This window comes from Bubalus bubalis, chromosome 2 (genome assembly GCF_019923935.1).
Source record: "Bubalus bubalis isolate 160015118507 breed Murrah chromosome 2, NDDB_SH_1, whole genome shotgun sequence".
Taxonomy (NCBI): domain Eukaryota; kingdom Metazoa; phylum Chordata; class Mammalia; order Artiodactyla; family Bovidae; genus Bubalus; species Bubalus bubalis.
The window spans coordinates 183106986-183127703 of record NC_059158.1 but is presented as its reverse complement, the minus strand read 5'-3'; the positions used below and the strand labels follow the sequence as shown (position 1 = coordinate 183127703).

The 20718-nt window shown below is 52.3% G+C and overlaps 1 protein-coding gene across 7 annotated transcripts in view; it reads right to left on the bottom strand.

The window, feature by feature from the left end:
* Positions 1-13688: 13688 nt before the first annotated feature.
* Positions 13689-20718, bottom strand: part of USP48 (ubiquitin specific peptidase 48) — a 73587-nt gene continuing 66557 nt past the window's right edge. For all 7 annotated transcript variants that reach the window (XM_045164646.1, XM_045164642.1, XM_045164644.1 and 4 more), the window contains 4 exons: positions 18952-19077; positions 17410-17458; positions 15275-15301; positions 13689-14230 (listed from right to left, as the gene is read on the bottom strand). In XM_045164646.1, the coding sequence (XP_045020581.1) occupies positions 14208-14230; positions 15275-15301; positions 17410-17458; positions 18952-19077 (225 nt within the window). In that variant the 3' untranslated portion in view covers positions 13689-14207. The remainder of the gene's footprint in view (positions 14231-15274; positions 15302-17409; positions 17459-18951; positions 19078-20718) is intronic.

Genomic DNA, 20718 nt, shown 5'->3' with positions numbered 1-20718 from the left:
CCAAGGGGACCCCAGGGCGGGTGGCCCCAGGCTGGCAGGGTATTTACTAGAGGAGCGGGTGGGTCATTTCACCTCCTCGAGCCTCACCTCCTCGTCTGAGCTGTGGCCGCAGAAGCTCCACCCTGGGCTGTGTCAGGGACCAAAGGATGCCACACCCAGCTCACGTCTGTTACCGACCCCGGGACACACTACACACTCGGCACACTCAATACACGCTTTGCAAGTGTGCAAAGGAGGGCCCAGCCCTTGTGCCAGCCAGCACACAGTGAGGGCATCACAGGTTGGACTCCTCTCTGCCCGTGGGGAAGGCTGGTGCCCTGGCAGACCCCCTCAGTTTTGGGGTGTCTCACGACACCCCTCCGCCTCCTCTCCCTTCCTCTCTGAGTCACTGCCTGTACAAGCCTGCAGCCCTAAAAATAGAGCACACAGAAAAACATGCACAGTGGAGACCACAGCAGCCCCCTGCCCTCAGGTCCCCCTTGCTGACCCCAGGGTGGCTGCCCTGGAAACTCCTTGGACTGCCACCCCCTGCCTGACGCAGAGGGACCCAGAGTTCTCCACCCGCTGGAGGTCCTTAGCCAGGGGTCCCCGCCTGCCCCCCACTCTACCCAGCAGAGTCAAACTTTCTTTCCTGATTGGCACAGGGCTGCCATCCCACCTGACGTAGAGTGGTCCCAGAGTTTTCCATCTGCCAGAGGTCCTTAGCCAGGGGTCCCCGTCTGCCCCCACTCTACCCAGCAAAGTCAAACTTTCTTTCCTCACTGGCACAGGGTTGCCATCTCACACCTCACACTCCCTCGCCAGGCGGAGCTGCCTCTTGGAGCTGGAGATGGGCCCAGAGAGGGGAAGTGACTTCCCAGAGCCACACGGCCAGCCAGAGGCAGGACCAGGCCTGGACTCAGAGCCAGCTCCTGGCCAGCCCCAGGGTGAGCACCCGAGTGAGCAGGGCAAAGCCCAGAGTTCCTTGCTGCCCTCTACCTATATCAGCCTGCCCTACAGACATCTGAGCCCTAGAAGCACCTCTCAGCAGCTGCCATCCAGGGATGCCAGGCTCCCAGAGGCCCAGCCAGGGTGCCAGGACCCAGGCAAACAGAGATGAGTAGAGGGCAAGCTGGAGGACTCCCCTCCCTTCACCCCAGCTGGCCCCCAGCCTTGCGGGGAGGGCAAAGCAGAAAGCAGGACTTGGCCAGGTCTCCTGGAAAACTGGCAAAGGAAAGGGGATCCCAGGGCTGCCTAGAGCCTGGGCTGCAGGGTGTCCTGCCTCGGGAGGGGCCCTGGGGAATAGCACGTCCAGGAGCAGCCCAGGGAAAGGCGGCTCCAGAGGACGTGGGTTTGAGGGGAAGGGGGGCAGGAGAGGAAGGCCCACCGAGGGGGCACGCCAGCTGGTTTCTCGATTCTCAGGGTCGGCTGACCCGGCTTCACGTGACCCAGAAAAGAGGGAAGAAGACGGGCTGAGGCCAGGCTGAGCCCGCTAGGGTGGTACCCAGTTCAAGTACCCTGCACCGAAAGCTGATGATGTGCACGTGTGTGAAGCCCCATGGGGGCCGGGGTGTGGGTGTGTTCCTGTGCCTATCTGCCAGGTTCCCTCCTAAGGGTGTGCTCGTTCCTGCGTGTGCACCGTGCGTGTGCCCTGGAGGAGATAACGGGGTCGTTATCTGCCCGACGACGAGGCCTCCGGAGGAGGCTCTCCTGGCCGACAACACCCTCCTCTGCACATCTGGATGGCCTGGCTCTCTGTCTGCGGCGCAGGTCGGACTGAGAGGCGGGGATCTTGGCCCGCATGTGCGGGCCGCCCGCCTGCCTGCGTCTGGCTCTTGGGTATTCGTGGATCGGAGCGTGTTGGCACCTGTGTCTGGCTGTGTGTGAAGCCGAGTGGCTGCCCAGCAGTGTCTGACGGCCAGGACAAAGGCCTCCGCAGACAGACAGGTGGTGTGGGATGCAGACCTGCCCCAGGGGATCCGCACAGGGCCTCCAGATCTGCAACAGGACAGGGGGCAGGGATGGGGCTGGGGGAGAGTAAGGTGGAGTGGGATCTCAGGGTTCCCGTACCCTAGGCTTGTACTGACCCTGCTGGGGGGCGGTGGCGAGGTCCGAACAGCAGAGACAGCCCAGCCAAGACCAGAGGCCAAAGGAAGGATTGTGTCTCACAGTGGGTAGAGGGTGGATAGAGGGAGGTCTCTAGAGACCCCTGCCAGGCAGGCACCCAGCACAGGAGAAGGCTGGGAGCTGGGAAGGTCCCAGGAAGGGGACGCTCACCACCATGGCTGCAGCCAGGGGCGGCGGAGAGCTCTGGGAAGCGGGGAAGTTCTGGACCCTAAAGAAAGGTGAGGTCCTCCTGGATCTGACCCAGCTTTGCCTCCTCCATCCAGATGTACCTTCCCCCTCCCCCAGGCAGCACGGGAGAGGGGATCACCACCCCACCCTGCCACCCTGCCTCAACCCTGCCACTGTGGCACTCTGTCTGGACTGGAGTCAGAGAGCTGATGCTAGGCCAGCCAGAGACAGCTCTGTGACCTTGGGCGGTTCAGTTAGCCTCTCAGCCTGTTTCCTCATCTGTGCAATGGAGACCCCAGTTCCCCACCTTAACAATATTGCTGTGGGTGGGGAAGACACTCTGCCACTTGAGAATTAATCGTGACCCTGAAATCCTTTCCGAGGCTGTTAAGATTCCCTCTCTGCTTCCCCCAGACCCTCCAACTGCCAGGGGAGGGGGGCCTCGGACTGAAGTCCCAGATGGAGGAATCGGGGGCATCTCCGGGAGTGCTGGGCATGACCACCGACTTCCCCCTCAGCTTCTGCTCTCCCCCTGTTCAGGGGACCCTGTGGCAGGTTTCTGTCTCAGTAGCTTGGGAAACTCAGGGCCACCCACCTTCTCTGATTTCTTCTTCCTGGCCCCCTGGGCAAGGAGGGACCACAGCCCCTCCGCAGCATGGACTAGGAGCCTGGGGAGGAAATGCTACCCCTTCCTTCACTTCCCTGCTCCATTCAGACCCCGCTTCTTCCAGGGCTCCCTCCTTCTGGCCTTTGACTTTGGAGAAGGAGGGGGATACAGGGCGGGTCAGACGCCAACGTATGAAGGGTGGAGTGTCCTTCTCGGTCCTACCCCCTGGCTCGCGGAAGGACCCCCGACAAAAACTCGGGGTCACGAACAGGTCTGGATCTCACTAGCTCAGAGGGCGGGAGCGCACCCCCTGAGCTGATGTCTGGATGGGCGCGTGCGTGTGTGAACACAGATCTTCCCCAAGCCCTGGCGCCCCACGGCTGGCACCAAAGAGTCTGCGGGGCGCGAGGACCGCCCTGTGGATTCCCACCCTGTGGATTCCGACCGAGTCCTCAGATCCTGCTGAGCCAGGGGAGGCGACGAGGGGGCGCCCGACAGCGTGACGCGGGTGCCCTGCTCCGCAGCGGCTTGGGGACTGGGTTGGGTTCGGGGGTGGGAAGCAAGGATATCATTGCCCCCTCAGTTTGGGGTCGTCGGACCCCCACTTCCCTCCTCTGAGGACCGGAGCGCTTCCTCCTGGGGGTGTCGGGGCTGGGCGGGCCCCTCCTTAGGATCGAGAGAACGCACCCACTTCTCCGCGCCCCCTCCCCAGGGTAAGCGGAACACGAACCCCCCACCTACGCAGGGGGGTGGGACCCGAGCCCCCCCACCAGCCGCGGCCTGGACGCATCCCGGGAGGCAGGGGGCAGAGCCGGCTCACCCCAGGCCTGCCTCTCCGTCCCCTGCCTGCGCCCCCTCCCCGCTGGCCGCTCCCCCCACCCCCGGGTCCTCGCCGGGGGCCCCCATTCCCCTGCCCAGCCCGCCCGCGCCGGGAGGCCGGACCACGTCCATCCCTTCCCCTTTCCAGGGCCGCGTCCGCCGGGCGCGGCGCACTCACCCGCGGGCCTGGGCCGGGGGCGTCCTGGGCTCGGCGCTCCGGTGCCCGCGGCTGCAGCTGCAGCTCTGCTCGGACGCGGCTCCGCGATCGCCGCCGCCGCCGCCGCCGCAGTTTGAGCGGGCGGGGGTGGGGGGGGCGTCACGTGACCGCGGAGCCTCCTTCCCGGCGCGCTCCCCCCTCACTGCGGAGCCGGGGCCGCGGGCGCGGCGGAGGTCCCCACCCGGCCTCCCTCCCACCCACTCCGACAACAGGTCCCGGAGGCGGGCGCTCTGCGCCCCACTTTACAGGTCGGGAAACTGAGAACCCGAGAGGGGGAGGACTCGCCGTGGAACCGGCTCGAGGTTCCACGGCTCGACTGGCAGGGCCCGGCGGGGGCCCCGCGGTCCAGACGACAGTCCCTGTTCCCCCCCGCCCCCGCCAGGGAAGAGGGGGCAACTTCTGGGGCAAGTGGGATCGACGCGGACGCGGAGCCCACGCCTTAGGCCCGCGTCTGCAGGGGCGGGGAGCGAGAAGAAGGCGCCCCGGGTTTAGCGGGGTGAGGAAGCCATGCCCGCGCGCGCATCCTCCGCCCCCAGACGCCTGGCCTGCGTCCTGCCCGCGGCCGCTCACTGGTCCCCGAATCCTCTAGCCGGCAACCCGCCCCCCGCCCCGCGCCCCGACAGCCTCCCTGGTCCCGGCAACTTGCTTCCCACTCTCAACCTCACCGGGAAACGGGGGGATGGCGACCCTCAGGGCACGCTCTAAAGGAGAAATAGGTGGCCTCAGGGCTGGAGTGCAAACCCGGGCAGGAAGGGGCCCTCGAGATGACCTCAACCTGACCCTCGGGGCGCAGAGAGGGGAAGAGACGGGCCCAAGGTCACAAGCACGGGAGCAGCAGCAGCAGCAACGCCGAGGACACCTGAGCAGCGCCGGGGCCCACAACACACTGGACTCGCTTCCAAGGGACAACCCTTCTAGGCGGACTGAGGACTTGGGCCCTGTGTCTACAGGCTGGAGCCGTGGGGGGACCATGGGGGGGCGTGCTTGGCAGGCCCGGGTCACCCAGAACGTTAACTTCAGAGGGGATCGTTGAAACCTCTGGACCTCACATGCTGCTCTAGTAAGTGGAGAAACCGAGGCTGCCGAAGGGGTAGAAACAAACCTCCAAGGCCTCTGCCCTCCAAGATAAGCGGTGCGTGAGGCCCATCTCACAGAGAAGATTTAGGGAGGATTCAAGTCTTGCATTCATTTTGTTGTTGTTAACATTTTTATTTATTTTTGGCTCTGCTGGGTCCTGCTGCCCCGGCTTCTCTCTAGTTGTGGAGCGCCGGCTTCTCTTGTAGAAACAGGCTCTGGGGCGGAGGGCTTCAGTAGCTGCGTGGCTGGCTCCCAGGCTGTGGAGCACAGGCTCCATCGCTGTAGCACAGGGGCTTAGCTGCTCTGAGGCATGTGGGATCTTCCTGGGTCAAGGATGGAACCCATGTCTCCTGGATTGGCAGATGGACTCAGTACCACTGAACCATAAGGGAAGCCTCCAGGTCTTGTATTCACTTACTCAATGTATTTATTGAGCACCTGCTGTTTGCTTAACAAATGACTTCCACCTCCATTTTCCCAGTTATGGGGATTCATTAAAGACACAGGGCCTTCAGCCACGCTTACATCCGCTGCTGGACCATCTGAGATGTGCAAGCCTGTGTTGAGGACCAACCATGCTGGGACCCGTCTCCCCGCCAAGACTCCCACCTCAGCCAAGAGAGATCAGAATGAAGGGGGAACTGCAGGCCATGCCTCACCCTCATCCCCACCTCCCCGCGCCCCCAGAAAACTGAAAAGGCAGAGGGGAAGTAGGGATAGGGTCCATGTTCTTTCCAGTCCTTTGGGGCCTCATCCGCAGGCTCACCCCAGCCATGGGTGGGAAAGAGTTCCCAGATCAGGATGCCTTGAACTTCTAAGAGCACAGGCGTGGCCTGATCCAGATTCACTGGGTCTGCATTTCTAATAAAGCATCGCAGCCCTGCTGGTGCTACAGGGCCACAGACGTTTTCTTTTTTTGTGTTTAGTTTGGGCTGTGCTGGGTCTTCGTCGCTGCACGTGGGCCTGCCCTAGTTGTGAGCGTGGGCTTCTCATTGTGGTGGCTTCTCTAGATGGGGAGCGGGGGCTCTAGCACATGAGGACTCCGTAGTTGTGGTACCCGGATTTAGTTTCCCCGTGGCCTGAGGAGTCTTCCCGGACCAGGGATCCAACCTGCGCCACCTGCACCGGCAGGTGGATTCTTAACTACTGGACCACCAGGGAGGTCCCCAGAGACATCATTTTGAATAGTGCTGGCAGAAGAAGGCTGTGGAGGAAGAAAGAAAACTGCAGGGGCTCTGAGAGCAGCGGTTCCGCACTCTGTGCCCACCCCAACCCCTGGGGGGCATCTGACTTCCTGTAGACACTGCAGGCCTGAGCCTGGATCCTTCTCAGGATGCTCCAGGGCTTTATAGTTTGGTTCAAAACTCTAATAAGGGGGAAGGAGTCGAATGAGACTGGTCAAGGCACTTCTGGGGATAGTGCAGGAGGGATTCTGTAGTGCAGTGATCGCCTCAGATGGGCGTGTTGGACACTGGTCCTGGGAGATGCTGGGTGAAATCAAACTGAGTCATATTTGGGAAATGATGATTGAGAGCCTAAAGGCCTTCCCGGGCAGCACGTGCTGGGCTGACCTGCCTAGAGCAAAGCCGGGCTTCTCGGGGAGGGCACACAGCCTCCAGGCTTCTCCGAAGCAGCACACCTCTTCCCGTCCTCTTTTTTTGTACATGGTGCTGGAATCGCACCCTTCAATTCCATTCCCATCAAGATTCTGGTGCCTGTTCACTTCTCCAGCTGCTCTCCAAAAGAGCCCTCTTCCCCTTGTGTGGTGAGACACAGACCACGGGCTCCCAGCTGCAAAGGGCTGCTGAGGGAACCGCTTCAGACCAGGCTCCAGGATGGAGCCACAGTGCCTCATGTGAGCCACAGCCAGGGGGCCCACGGAAGGAAAGGAGGTGTGGAAATAAACTGAGTGAGGAGCCGCAGCTGTGATCTGGACCAGCAAACTCCAAGCTCTCCAAGGGCCCGTGGTCCCATGGTCCCCGAGGGACTGAACAGTACCCAACCCTGGCTGAGTAGCTCCTAAAACGAAGGCACTTTTGTGCCAGGCCTCCCTTTCGTCTTTATAGCCAAGGAGCTCTTCAATTACAGCACTTTCCTCTTTACAGAAAAACCTCAGTGCAAGAGGCCTGTGATCTCTCCTGTGTCCTGGGGGCCGTGTGCAGAGACTGTTGGGGGCCCTGGGGAGCAGGCAGCAGGCACGTGCAGTAGGGGGCTGGACACGGAGCCTGGGTACTGAAGACTGGATGAAGGCCCCAGAGCTCTGCTTTCTCTGCCCTATTTCAATCCAAACCACTCAAGACTGACCAGTCATGCATGGCTGCCTCTGGGCACAAGCCTTCTCTTTTCCAAACACTTAATACATTGCGACCCAGCCACCAAGCCTGCCCTCCCTCCCAACTGCTGAAAAATGAGAGCTGGCTTCAAGAAAAAAAAAATCTGATGTCTAAGAAGGCTGGAGAGTGAAAATGTGGGTGGTACGACAGTAAACTTGGAATAATGCACAAGGGAGTCAAAAAAAAAGGGAATGGAAACAACTCTCCTCTCTGCCCCCCGCCCCTCCCTGGCCAGACCAGAAAGAGGAGGACGGGGACAGAGGGAGAAAATTCCAGAGGGTTGGCTCCCTGAAGTGTGCTGTCCGTAGAGCAGCAAGTCAGGTTGAGGAGGGGCTGGTGAAGAGGATGGGCTGCAGGGGTGGCTGGAACAAAGTCCTGCTCCAGTGAGAGCAAGACCGGATGAGGGCTGGGAGTCAGCTCCGGGGCACGTCAGTCAAGGAATGTTCTGAGGCCTGTGTTTCTCGGGGGGCTGCCCTGCTAATGCCGGATGGCAGAGAGGCCACCACCCGGGAGGATCCACTCTTGGATGACAATCGTGATCACAGTTAGGAAGTCCTCATTGTGAGGACAAGAGAGTCAAGCATAAACGTGGGGATGGCACTGGCCACACCCAAGTAATGGAAAGCTCCCCGCCAGGGACCCTGCTGTGGCTGGACAAGAGCTTCCCGGGGGTCCATTCTTTCTTGCTGGGAACCTATGTGCCACGATGTAGGGTACAGGACGAGGAAAATGACTGGACCCCTGCCCTCGTAGAGCTAGAACAGTCCAGCGATAACTAGGTTGATCCATTTCCTGGGATTTGGAGTTGGTTTTAGGTGCAGACATAGGATCCAGTAGAGCCCTAACTCTGGCTCCCAGTTAAGACAAAAATAAGTAACTCACTCTAGTTCTAGACAGTCTAGCACAGCTTGAAGCCTCCTTCACCCAGAGCCAGTGCATGCTACAGATGGGAGATGCAGCAAAAACTCCAAACATAAAGCAAAGAATGACTCACACAAAAGACAAGTCCCTTAGAGGTGGTCCACGGGGGCAACTGCTCAAACACACTCCCAGGACTTGGAGGCAGTGGGTGGGGCTGGCGGTGGAGGTGAAGAGGCGAGGCCCCACCATCTTCACAATTTCTACACCTGACTTCCTTTTACAGCCAACACTGAGGCACAAAGGGGAACATACTTATCCAGGATCATAAAAAGGGCCGGTAGCAGTCCACTGTTCCCTCGGTTACAAACAAATACGCCAGAGAATGGGGGAAGGGGAGACCAAGATCCAAGCCTGCAGAGGCCCGTGTGCCAGCCGGCAGCGTTTCAGCCCAGGCGGCCGCTGCCCAGGCCTTCTGGCTTCTGCGGGGTGTGTCCCCCCACTTCCTGTGGCCCAGGGCCTGCCTCGCCTGGCAGCGCTAATGCCGATCTGGAAATCAAACTGCTGTTCCAGCTGCTGTTACGAGGCCGGGTCCCTCCCTGACCAAGAGCACTCTCACATCAAAGGCCCTGGCCTGTGCAATCTCAGCCAAATCCTTGAAAGCAGGTTTTTTAAAATTTTCTTAAAGTATGTGAGGGGAGAACAGATGATGCCCTCTATTTGAGATCAATACAGTAATTATGTTGGACGAGCTCGCAGAACTAACTTCAGGGGAACTGAGACAGCTTCGGGGGATGGCAAGGCGTGAAAACGCAGCACGAGAAGAGCCACCGCGTTTCTGGTGCCTGTGGATGGAGCCCATCTGGTGGCAGGCTCCACTTCTTCAGGGAATGTGGTCTTATCTCTGCTGGGGTTGGGATGGGGAGGCGGGGAACACAGCCGTGGCTTAGTCCAGTAATGAGCTGGTGCAGCTCTCAATGCTGGAGGCAGAACAGTGTCCCCTAGAAAAGGCCAGACAACTCCTGGCAAGTTACAAAGGTGACTTGATTCACAAGATCAATTCTACAACCTCTTCCCAAACTCTAACGAGCCTCAGAAAAAATACTTAACTCTTACCATATGAACAAATGTCACCAACTTGTCTGAAACATATGCATTTTTTAAGAGTGCTGAATGTAATATGGTAAGCAAGTAACACTGCAATCATTTGATAAAACAGGTCCTGGGGCTTATCTGTTGGGAAAGTTCCCCCGGAAGCACAAGAAATACCTGTTCCCTGGACTCTACTCTCCACAAGTATTAGTCCGGAAGTCCCAAGAGGTTAAACAAAGAATGAAAAATATGATTCTCAGGTCAGAAAGGGGCCTGAAGCACTGGCCACAGCCTTCTGCTCTTGCTTCGCGCCTGCATAGCTCTGCCTCCGAGGCTCATGGCACGTTACTGATGTTCTTGGCAATGACAATCAAGACACCGGAAGCTGCTGCTCTGGGGCAGAACCTGCCTATCACAAAGGCATAAATCGTCAACACTCATTCTAAACGTGTTTTGAATTCCTTTCAACGTGACTCTGCAAATAAACAGAGTCAAGGTGCCTTACTGTTTGTCCATTAGCTTCGTTTTCCTTATGGGCCAAGAGGAAATATTTATGTAACAGAGTGACCAGACACACCTGTCCAGCCATTATTTAAATTCCAACGGCTTCCAGCATAAGGAATGTCCTCAAGTTCTCGGGCAGCTCGGCTCTGTGATTAATAAGACCTCTTTTTGAAGACTTGCAGAAGGTTCCATAGCATTTCCTCACAAAGGCTAAAGTCAACTTACAAAGAAGGATACAAAGTAATTTTTCCAACAAAAATGTATTATTGTGTGGTTCTCAGTGTGGAAGGGTAAACAAGGCGGCAAATACTGCTCTAAGAGATAATATGGAAAGGACGACAAGCAAAGCCAAGTTAACTTTTCTTAATTACGAGGTAAATGCTGAGATTATCTGCTGCACTGTGACCCAAATTCTCAAACGTGCCCTTCCAATGCTCGCCTACACATGCAGGTTCGATCTGAACAGCTAGCAGACTCCTCAGCCCAATTAGCTCAAAAGCTAGACTTGGAAAAAACCCACAAATGTTTGGGATGGAGGAGCTTTGTCTCCCTACTAGGTTCTTTGGCCCTCAGGACTCGCCATGAAGCTGTTGCTCCGTGAAATGCCAAAGTGTTACCTGTTTACAAAGGTCTGTGACTTGTATTTTAATGAATAAAGGACTCATGTTAATAATCAAATCCCCAGCCAAAATTGGTATCTACACATTGCCTGGGTTTTGAGGGTGGCGAACTGCCAGCCTTCACGATCAGAAGCAGTCGGTGCCAAACCCTGCCCCTGGGGTTGCTGTAGGCTGGCACACTTGCCATAGGCAAAGGGGTGAAAATCTTAAAATGAAAATGCTGGCTGTTCTCGAGATTGAACTCTGGTCACAGTCCCCTGTAACACTGAATAAGCGGAACATTCAAATGTCAGAGAGAAAGGATGTGACACTCCTTCGTGATTCTGAAACAGGAAAGGCAGGCTCCAATGCTTATTTCACCTCAGCAGTTTGTTTACAGACATAAATCACCTCTTGGGTATTTCAAATGGGTTATTAAATCCTAGCATTCGCTTCAAATATTAACCAGGGCCTGGTCAACAAGCCCATGACTACACAGACCAGCCAACTGGACATTTAGGGTATTAACAGAATCCGAGGAATTCCCTGGTAGTCCACTCTCACTGCCGTGGGCCTGGAATTCAATCTCTGGTCTGAGAACTAAGGTCTCAGAAGCTTTGCACCAAGTTCCCTCACCCCCCAAAAAAGGAATTAAAAATGGGATAATAAATAAAATAATTTTTATTTTAAATAAATAATATGGGCTCTGGAAATTAAAAAATGGGCTCTGGATTCTGACGTCATAGAAACAAAGGGACGTTCACTTCTTTTTAACTGGGCAGAAAGGTTAACTGTAATTCTAACCAATAAAGTTCATTAATACACTGAACTAATACACAGATACTTATTCCCCCTAGGAATGAAGACATGCAAATGGTGACCTACATTCCAGGTAGGTCACAACTTTGTCCCAGAATGGCATGTGGCACCCATTAGATTGGGATTGAGGAATGGAAAGAAATGTAACAGGGGTAGGGGTGGCAGTGACTTCAAGCTTCATTTTACCTTTCACAGAAGACTCTTATACTTAAAATAATAATAAAAGACAGAAAGGAACACATGCATGACACCTGATGGAAAAAGTCTTTGCACCTCACAGTGCTCATCAGCCAAGGAGACAACTGATCCATCAGTTCAGACAAGGCAAGAACGGATTTTAGGGTCCACGCTGTACCTGTTTTCCCTGTACGAAATGGTGAGGTGGTGATGCGGGCCACAAATACATGTGCACAATACTGCGTAACTCTGGGGACCGGGGCTGGGAGAAGGAGTCCAGCCCAAGGCTTCTCTGCAGGGGTGGCCTGTGCATGCTCTGGGGCCTAAGCATTTCTAATAAAGCTCACAGCGCTGCTGGTCCTACGGGGCCACAGACATCACTCTGAGCTGGGTGCGTAGAACATGGTTGGGTCGTGGGTGCCCACCCCACTCCCACCCATTCTGCCAAGTGAACAAAGGAGCCAGTACTGGCTTATCAGCCTGAAAGACTTACACAGGGTGTTATTTTGTACCAATGCACGAGGGGAAAAGACTCAAGTAACACACTGAAACTGCGATTAACAGCAAACTGGGAAAGAGTATCAAATTTCCGGGGACTGCTGACATGTTTATGTCAATCCTCAGAAAGAACCTTCTCTGGCCAAACAGCTTCTTAGTAGGCAGAAGGAAGCAGCTGCCTCAAGCACTGAGTGAACCACACACAGGTCTTTACCCTGGGGAAGGAGCGGTGCTTGGCGTGTTGTTATTTTATGTTCAGCTTCATGGGGTGGGGGTCGGGGTGGGGCGGGGGAAATCGAAACATCAGGAGAGTAGTTCATGATCTAAACCAGGAGTCCTTCTTTTCCCTGCGTCAACCTCAGGGTGGGACCCACAGGTTCCAAGGATGGATGGCTTCTGAGGGTCCCGTGTGCCGTGCACGCTCTCACAGACTCGTTAAAACACGCCCTGCCTCCTCAGGGGCGCAGACCAAAGACACTGCAAACACAGAGGAAAACACAGGCAGGGAGCTGTGATTTTACCAAACAGCCATAATTCTCTGATAAAAAGAGCTGTTCCAACGGGATGCTGCCAAGGGTACTGGTTCTCAAATTGAAACCTGCCTCCCCCATCCAGGATTTCAGCTTAAATTTTCAGAAAAGGGAGGGGTTAAAAAAAAAAAAAAAAAAGCCTAGCAAAACCCCAGGCTAAACAGTGTTAGCAAGGGAGATGCCTGAGTCAGCATCTCGGCCCAAAACTCTAGAGTACGTACAGACTCAGAGAAAACAGAAACAAGCTCCGGTCTTCACTTCCATTTGGAAATTGTAAGTTTTCTCAGGAATGCTGTTTTGCCTCTATGTTGCTAATCAACAATAATCCTGAATTGGGTAACAGGGCACACTCCATCCACACATTTTCTCTTTGTTAAATAATGTGATGTAGAAGATCTTTTCTGGAAATTTCAGAAGAATGCTTTGAAAAAGAGAGGAAGTGAGGGAATTCCCTGGCTGTCCAGTAGTTAAGACTCCATGCTTCCAATGCAGAGGGCGAGGTAGATTCCATCCTTGGTCAGGGGATAAAGATCCCACATGCTGGGCAACATGGCAAAAGAGAGGAGATGGGAGTGAGATCCAAGAGATGGGATCTGAAGGCTGGGAAGATGAAACTCTATATATAAAAATCTGTATTATCATCCAAATGGACTTCAGGCCATTCTACTCTTCTGATAAGGTGGTCAGATTTCTCCAAAGGGCAAGGTGTTATTTGATTTCCCACTTCTGAATAATGGGCTTTCTATGGTAAAGAATCCGCCTGCAATGCACCCCAGTTTGATTCCTGGGTCGGGAAGATCCCCTGGAGAAGAGATACGCTACCCACTCCAGTATTCTTGGGTTTCCCTGGTGGCTGAGATGATAAAGAATCCACCTGCAATGCAGGAGACCTGGGTTCGATCTTCCCTGGGTTGAGAAGATCCCCTGGAGAAGGGAGAGGCTACCCACTCCAGTATACTGGCCTGGAGAATTCCATGGACTGTTTAGTCAAGGGGGTTGCAGAGCTGGACACAACTGAGTGACTTTCTCTTTCCTCTGAATAACAGCAGCACTGGAGAATGCTATCTCGAGCAATACATTTGCCACCCCTTCTGCAACGCATGAAAGTGATCAGCCTTGGGAGACAAAAATGACACACGAGCCCCTGGCTCATTGCAGGGGCTCACAGGCGCCCCATCCTCTTCCCAACACTGAGCGAGACCGACCACAGGCAGCGTGTGAGGGGGTGTCCTGGGGCCGACACAGGAGTCTGATCTGAAGATACTGTCCCACAATTACAGCAAGTTCTTCACTTTCATGCTTTATTGAAAGTAAAATATGAATCAAAGACAGGTACTGGTAAGCAGGTTATGTCTCTAAAGAATCACTTTTAGTTCAGAGCAGAATGTTGTCCCATCTACTGTGATACAAATTCTTCATGGACCAATGCATCTGGTATGAAACTCGAGCAAGGAAATAGAATGGAACTTTATTCCCTCCCGTGACTATAAATCTCATATGTAAACATGATTTACTGATACTGCTACTAAACTGGTTCAGTCTTTTACTTGCCCTTTCCCTCCCACCACCCCCCTTAAATATAAAATCTGAAACATTTCCTTCAAGTCTGATGGCCTTCAGTGCAATCTGCTTTATTTGACATAAGGCATTTTGGGACAGTCACTTTTTTGAATGGTTTTCTGCCTTTTGGAAGAGTCATGTAATGGTTTAATTCTTAAATCCACCTTTTCTTTAATGCCCTAACATGTCAAACTCCTCTTCCCTTCGGGTCATTTCTGAGCAGTCAGCAAGTGTTCAAAAAGATTAATGTCCAAGTAGACCAGTACCTGGGGAAAGAAACACACGTGGAGGCAAAGTTGTAAACTGCAAGGTTAAGGGTTCATATCCCATCTGCATCACCAACAGGGAATATTCAACTTAATGAGCAAGCACCGAAGCCCTTTGACATTGAAAATAAGAAAATACATCAGCCGTCTCCAGGCTTTCAGCTAAAGCACATTTCTGTTGAAAGCCATGCGGCTCGTATGCATTATCTTCACACAAGGTAATCAAATTTTATTGAAGCTTTCATTTGATGGCCGTTTTAGATTTAAAAAAAAAAAAAAAAGTTCTGCTTTGTTTGTTTTGTTTTAACCACTTTGGGAGTTTCTTTGTAGTGGGAACGTGTACACAAAAGCTGCGCTGAGAGGGAGGCTTTATTGAGGCCAGTAGCTTGGCTCACTTGTTCACAAAGAACCCCTGGTATTTGATTCAAACTCATTCTTTGGCAAAAATCACAACCTGTCACAGACCTCTGGACTAGGCCACAAAGAATCAAAATGGCAACAGTTAAATTTGTGAAAGTCAAAGGTCTGAATTCAACTGTGTGCAGAACCCTAGTGGCCAGGATGCAGGAGAAGGCATCACCGTTTACCCCTTTAAAGCAATAATCCAAGAGATGCCTTAATCCTACATAGAGAAATGAACCTTTTCACTGAACCTAATGTAGTTCAGCAGATTCTTCTCCTCGAATTCTTATCAGTTACACACTGTTTTGCTCTAAGATGGGACTGATAAGAGGAACTGGAAAAAGGTCAAGTATAAAAATGAAAATGCCACTAGCTAAGTGCCCAACTTCCCCCCAAAACAAGCTAGAAACGCACAGTGGACATCTGGCAGTGGATATGCCTGACACACAGGCCCTATCTGAGGCTGGAGTGCTGATACAGATAATGAAGAAGCTTGAATACAAAATGCATTTAACTAAAATTAATTTCAGTCATGAGACTCAGATTGAATTAAATTTTAAAATCAAATTAGAGGCTTCACATTAATAGAAGATTACAGTAGGACTGTGACACCATGAACAAAACATGACAAATGTAACTTACCTTTAAACCCTTCTTCTGGCATACACACTGGAAGGAAAGAAAATAAGAATTCCAAATTGAAAAGACTTGCTACAGACAGCAATAAGTTCACTTCAATGCCTAAGGATGAAAAGTTTAAAATAGCTTTTAATAACCTTACTCACCTATCAAGGTTACCTTTGAAGTTACAGATAATATCAAATGGCAATCTTTGTTTTCATTTTTATCAAAGCAATACATATGCATCATTGAAAAAGACAAATACTGGAATAACAAGGGTTGTGACTGCAACCACCATTCTGCACGACTGGGGAGGGGTGGGGGGCCCTGCTGGAGAAACCCATGGGGGCCCCGCCTCCTCTCCCCCTCCTCCCGTGCCCAGAGTCTACAGGGAACAGCTTTTGGCCCTTGCGGCCACGTCTTCTGGTGTTTAACCTCTGCATTTCTAGATGTTGCTAATTCACAATTTTTGGTAATACCTAATTGTTTCCCCAAAGAAAGAACCACTTCTAACGTAACACATGGCCCCTAACCATCCTCCTGACACACGGATATTTTTTTGTCGTTAAGCCGATCTCCAGTGTTTACACCATCTTTTTACTCCTTAACGGTGTGCACGGTTGAACCCTCTGGGGTACCCTGGTGATCATTCTTGTCTGGTATGACTCTGTCTCTCTGGGGTTGGTAACTACATTATTTATGTGCTTCATTTTCTCTGTACCATCTCTGATTCAAGGGTAAGCTCCTCAGGACAGTCGCCTGTCACTTCCAGACTCTTCCCAGGGAGCAGTGCTCCAATCTGGAGCGGGCGTGCTCAACATCTGCTGCAGTGCCTCGTGCTGGAAGCACGGGAACTGCCCCCTCACCGTCTTCTAGGGCATCTACTCCTGCGTTGGATCCCTATTTTCAGGTTCCACTGTTGACATCTTTCTTTTTACTCTTGTTTAACAGAGTACACCCTCCCAGAGTAAACGGTAGGTGAGAAAGAAATTTTTTGAGGCCTTATATTCACAGAGTCACCAAACGCGTGTAACAGAATAGTCTAGTCAAGAATTCTAGCCTGAAGCTCATACTTCCTCATTCTCTTGTGGGCACTGGCCCATTGGTTTGTCCTTGACTCTTCATCTCAGGAATAAGACTGTTTTCCCTTCCAGACCTCTAGGCCTGTTTAGGACCTTAATCTCTAGATTTGCACTTAACTGTACCCGGGCCTTGGCGCACCGGTTTTTCTTTTCATGAATTGTCCTCTGTTCTCTGAACGTTGCTTACAGACAGACTATTTGCTCTTTCTCTGGTATTGTTCAGTTACTTTTAAAGCTTTCTTGTGCTTCCCGCCATCATCGACTTTCTGTCCAGCGTGTTGACTGATGTCTTTTGGTCCCATGCCGCCCTCTGCCCCACTGTCCGGAGTTCTCTGGCTGTCCGCTCCCCTCTACAGAAGCGTGAGGGACTAAAAAGATGTCTGAAAACTGTCTGGTTTGGCTTCACCCAAAGGTAGCTGGGAGATGAACTACTTTTAAAAAAAATATCTGTAGGCTCTTTCCTTGAATTTCTCTGGTTTCCCTAGAAGAGAATCTCTTCCCTCCACTGTGGGAGGTGAGAGATGGGCTGCCAGTGTTTGAACAAAGGGCTGGTCTCCCTGTTTGGTAGGTAACACGTCTCTCACCTTTCTAGTTTAATTTCTTCGAAGAAACTCTACAGGTCAAGAAGAGGCACTGAGTGAATGTAAAGGGAAGGGCTGTGAGGACGTGTGCGGTGGTGAGTTGAATACCTGCTTCTTACACAGTTTCCAACCTGCCTTTAGGTTGCAACCTCACTCCTTCTGTTCAGAGGCACCTGGGGCATCTGATTCCTGTGTACCTGCCGGAGGCTCTGCAACCTGAATTAGTGCTGCTTTTTGTTGACCTCGTCTATCCGCAGGCTTACATCTGTTTCAGTTTCTAGAGTAAACTAAATACTACACTTTCCTCCATTTTCTCAATTTTCATAAATATCATTCTTTAAAAAGAGCAATAACGGTAAGATTCTACCTTAGCACGTAGAAGCTTTATTCAAGCTTAAAAGTAAAAACACTGTAGATGACAGATTCAATAACTACAACCCCACCATCGCTGAACAAGTTCCTCAACAATTCCCCAAACAAACTGGTCTTTTACCTTGCATGACATCGTCCATTGCAGCATAATCTGCAATTGGTTCATCAGCCTAGAAAACAAATGAAGACAATTCACAACCGCACGGGAATGGAAACCGGGACGAGGAGCGCGCCCAACCTCCTAACACAAAAGGCTGGCACGGAGTTGACCAGCATGTCGCTCCGACACAAACTCTGTCCAGTGGAAAGCAGCGTTCAAGCCAGGGCTGGCGACGTCCAGGACGAACAAACGGCACCCCGTCAGGTGGGTCAAGACTCGTCACCCCGTAAGTGCACACACTGCATATGGATGTGGCCCTGCTTTCCTGCTCCTCAGACACTTTTTAGATGCAGCAAGGTTCAGATGCCCTCGTTTAATGGGTGTGATTTCAGGTGCCAGAGATGACAGCGTGAGTTGGGAGAAGTAAAATCCTGATGGTCCTCGAAAAATGCCAATTAGGTTAAAAATACATTTTCATCTTTCCCCACCATCAAGAACGAAATAGCCATGTCCTTTTAAAGGCAGGAAACGAGTGCTGAGTCTGAGCTTGTGGCAGCATTAGCTGCAAGGGCAAAGAGGGCAATGACCAGTAGAGACCCCAGTCGCCCACCTGAAGTCAAGCCCATCAGCAACACGGCTTGCTTCTAGGATTTTAGACTGGGCTTTTCTGATTCAGCTAACCAAGCAGGTTTTCAGAGTTAATTCCACAGAACCTACAGTTCCAAGAAAACCAAGCAGAGGGAGGGGTGGGGAGCAGGATGAGGGGCGTGTGTGTGCATGTGAAGGGCCAGATATGGACCCGTATCACCACTTCCAGGGCCAAACTTTATCCGGCCAGAATCGGGGCTCTGCCTGTGAGCCACACGCTCCCCAGTTCAGAAGCCTACAGAGCGCTCCCACACGTTGTGCAGGCGGCATGCTTCCAGCCGCCCAGAAGCAAGAGGCAGAGCAAAGTGACAGAATCAGGCCCTGCCTGGGGAGAGCAGGACTGGGCCAACCAGGCTGGCTCAACGGATCTTCATCCGTGACAGCCTCAGAAGCCCCGGCTTTCTAAAACACACCTACCTCTTTTAAACCTTTTCTTCCCAAGGTCAATTTTCATATCCTGGACAAGAATCTCACTAAGCCAACCAAAGGTATTTTGACTACTGTGGCCAAGCCTTGATTCTTATGTTTCTGTCCGAGCTTAACTGGCTGGTACTTCTGAGGACGGGCGGGGGATGTTTTAATAGGTAGAAGTACGGTTAAGTAATTCACCAATCCAGAATTTAGGGAGGAGGTTAAATCTAGATTATTTTAAACAAGAATTATGAAAAGCCCACAGACCCAGTGACTGTCTGACCTCCTCTAAGTCTCTGGTGGCTCGCAGTCGACTCACAGCAGTAGCTTGCTGCCACATCCTGCGGAGGACCTGGGAACCTTAACCACCGCCGCACCCACTGTACACGAGAAGCCCCTGAGTCCCGCAGGCGCAGAGCCGCCCCTCACCTTTAACAGAATCACAGACTCAGGAGTGACACATGAGAAGCCCCTGAATCCCGCAGGCGCAGAGCCGCGCCTCACCTTTAACAGAATCACCGACTCAGGAAGGACGCCCAGGGCTCCGAGGGTGGCACGGTCGTCACTTAGAGTCTTCCCATCAACTGACAGGTTCTGGTCAAAAGGAGCGACTGAAAACGCATGCATGATCTGTGCCAATATAAAAGGAACAAAGGTTTGTATAAGACAAAATACTGAGACTTAATACCCTGTGTGAATGAATAATTCTAAGGAAGACATAAAAGACTTCAGAATACAAAAGATACTACGGTTTGCGATCAGCCCACTTGCTTCATTCCTATTGAAATTGTAATCCCACTGTATCTGGGAACATCCTTAGGAGGCCTGTTAGAGAATCAGGAGACAGTTGTAACCCCAGGTCCTTTTGTTCTGCCTCTTACGACCCCTCGGCGGGTGGGGGTGCGGAGAAATCAAAGTGGAAGGTGGGGCGGGGCTGACAGTCACTCTGGTTACAAGGCTTGGGCACGGCCGTTACGGTCACTTCCACTGTGCCCAGGTCCCACATCCTTTTAATAACCAAATCAATTCTAAATTCTTTCATAAGACCATCTCTAAATTAACCAGCAGGCTATCTGGACTCTTCTCTTTGATTCCCTTCTGTGAGCAGCCTGGAATACAAACTTTAGTCGTTAGGACTGCCACATATTCTTAGATTGAGTCTTGCCTCTAGGAGCCAAATATGAATTTCTTAAGGGTAGGGACCATGTACTCCACCCCAGTTTTAGCCAAGTGTTAAATACATTCAGAAAGACTATTGTGCATATTAAACACTATTTTCAAATTCAGAAAAATGGAAAAAAAAAAAAAAATTTTTTTTTTAGTCACATCCAGGTGGTAAATACCAGAAATAAGGAGTTGGGCTTAGGGAGGCACACACAGATACCTTCAGCAATACGTTCTAATTCTTCACTTGGGTGTGTTCCAGAATATTCATTTTATTATGCTGCACACCTGAGTTACATAGTCAACAGAATGTGCTCTACTACACATATCTTTTGTTATACCAATATCCACAATGCAATGGGGAAATCATTCTACCCTTTTATGCACTTGATTCTGCTCTTTGAAAAAATCCAGAAAGAAAAAACAGGCAGCCCTGAACCACGTCTGCATAGAATTGGGCCCAAGAGCTTTATAAGCCGGGAAGACCCTGACCAGAGAAGTGATTTTAATAACAGCACACAAGTAAATAAGAAGAGGGATAACAAAAATGACCTCCCCCCTGTTAAGCCAGATTCATAACTGGACTTCTCCAAAGGACCTCAGGCCCTGAGTGGCGAGCAGAGGCTGATTAAACAGCAATCATCACCGATCCGTCTATGGAACAACTGAGCCTATTTCTGGTGAGAAAGGACAATTCTACCAAAGCCAGCCCAGCATATGGGCCTCAGGCAGAGGCGACAGCTCCGCGTTCATCAACAGGACCCAGGAAGAAGCAAGCACAGCGACGGAGAAGGCGTTCTGGCATCAGCCTTAACGAAGGCGATGCCACGGCTGCCGACTGCAGGAGTGCTGGTCCACAGGGCCTAAACGGGACGCACAGGGTCCCCGCACCATTGCAGAGGACGGACGGACAGCAAATACCGCTAGACACGAGCACCGTCACTCAGGGGTAGAGAACGGACAACAGCAAATACCGCTAGACACCAGCACCGTCACTCAAGGGCGGAGGCTCATACTCTGTATTTTCAGCCCACAGACAAGGACATTTCAATTTATTCAACAACTAACGAAAAGACCCTGATGCTGGGAAAGACTGAAGGCAGGAGG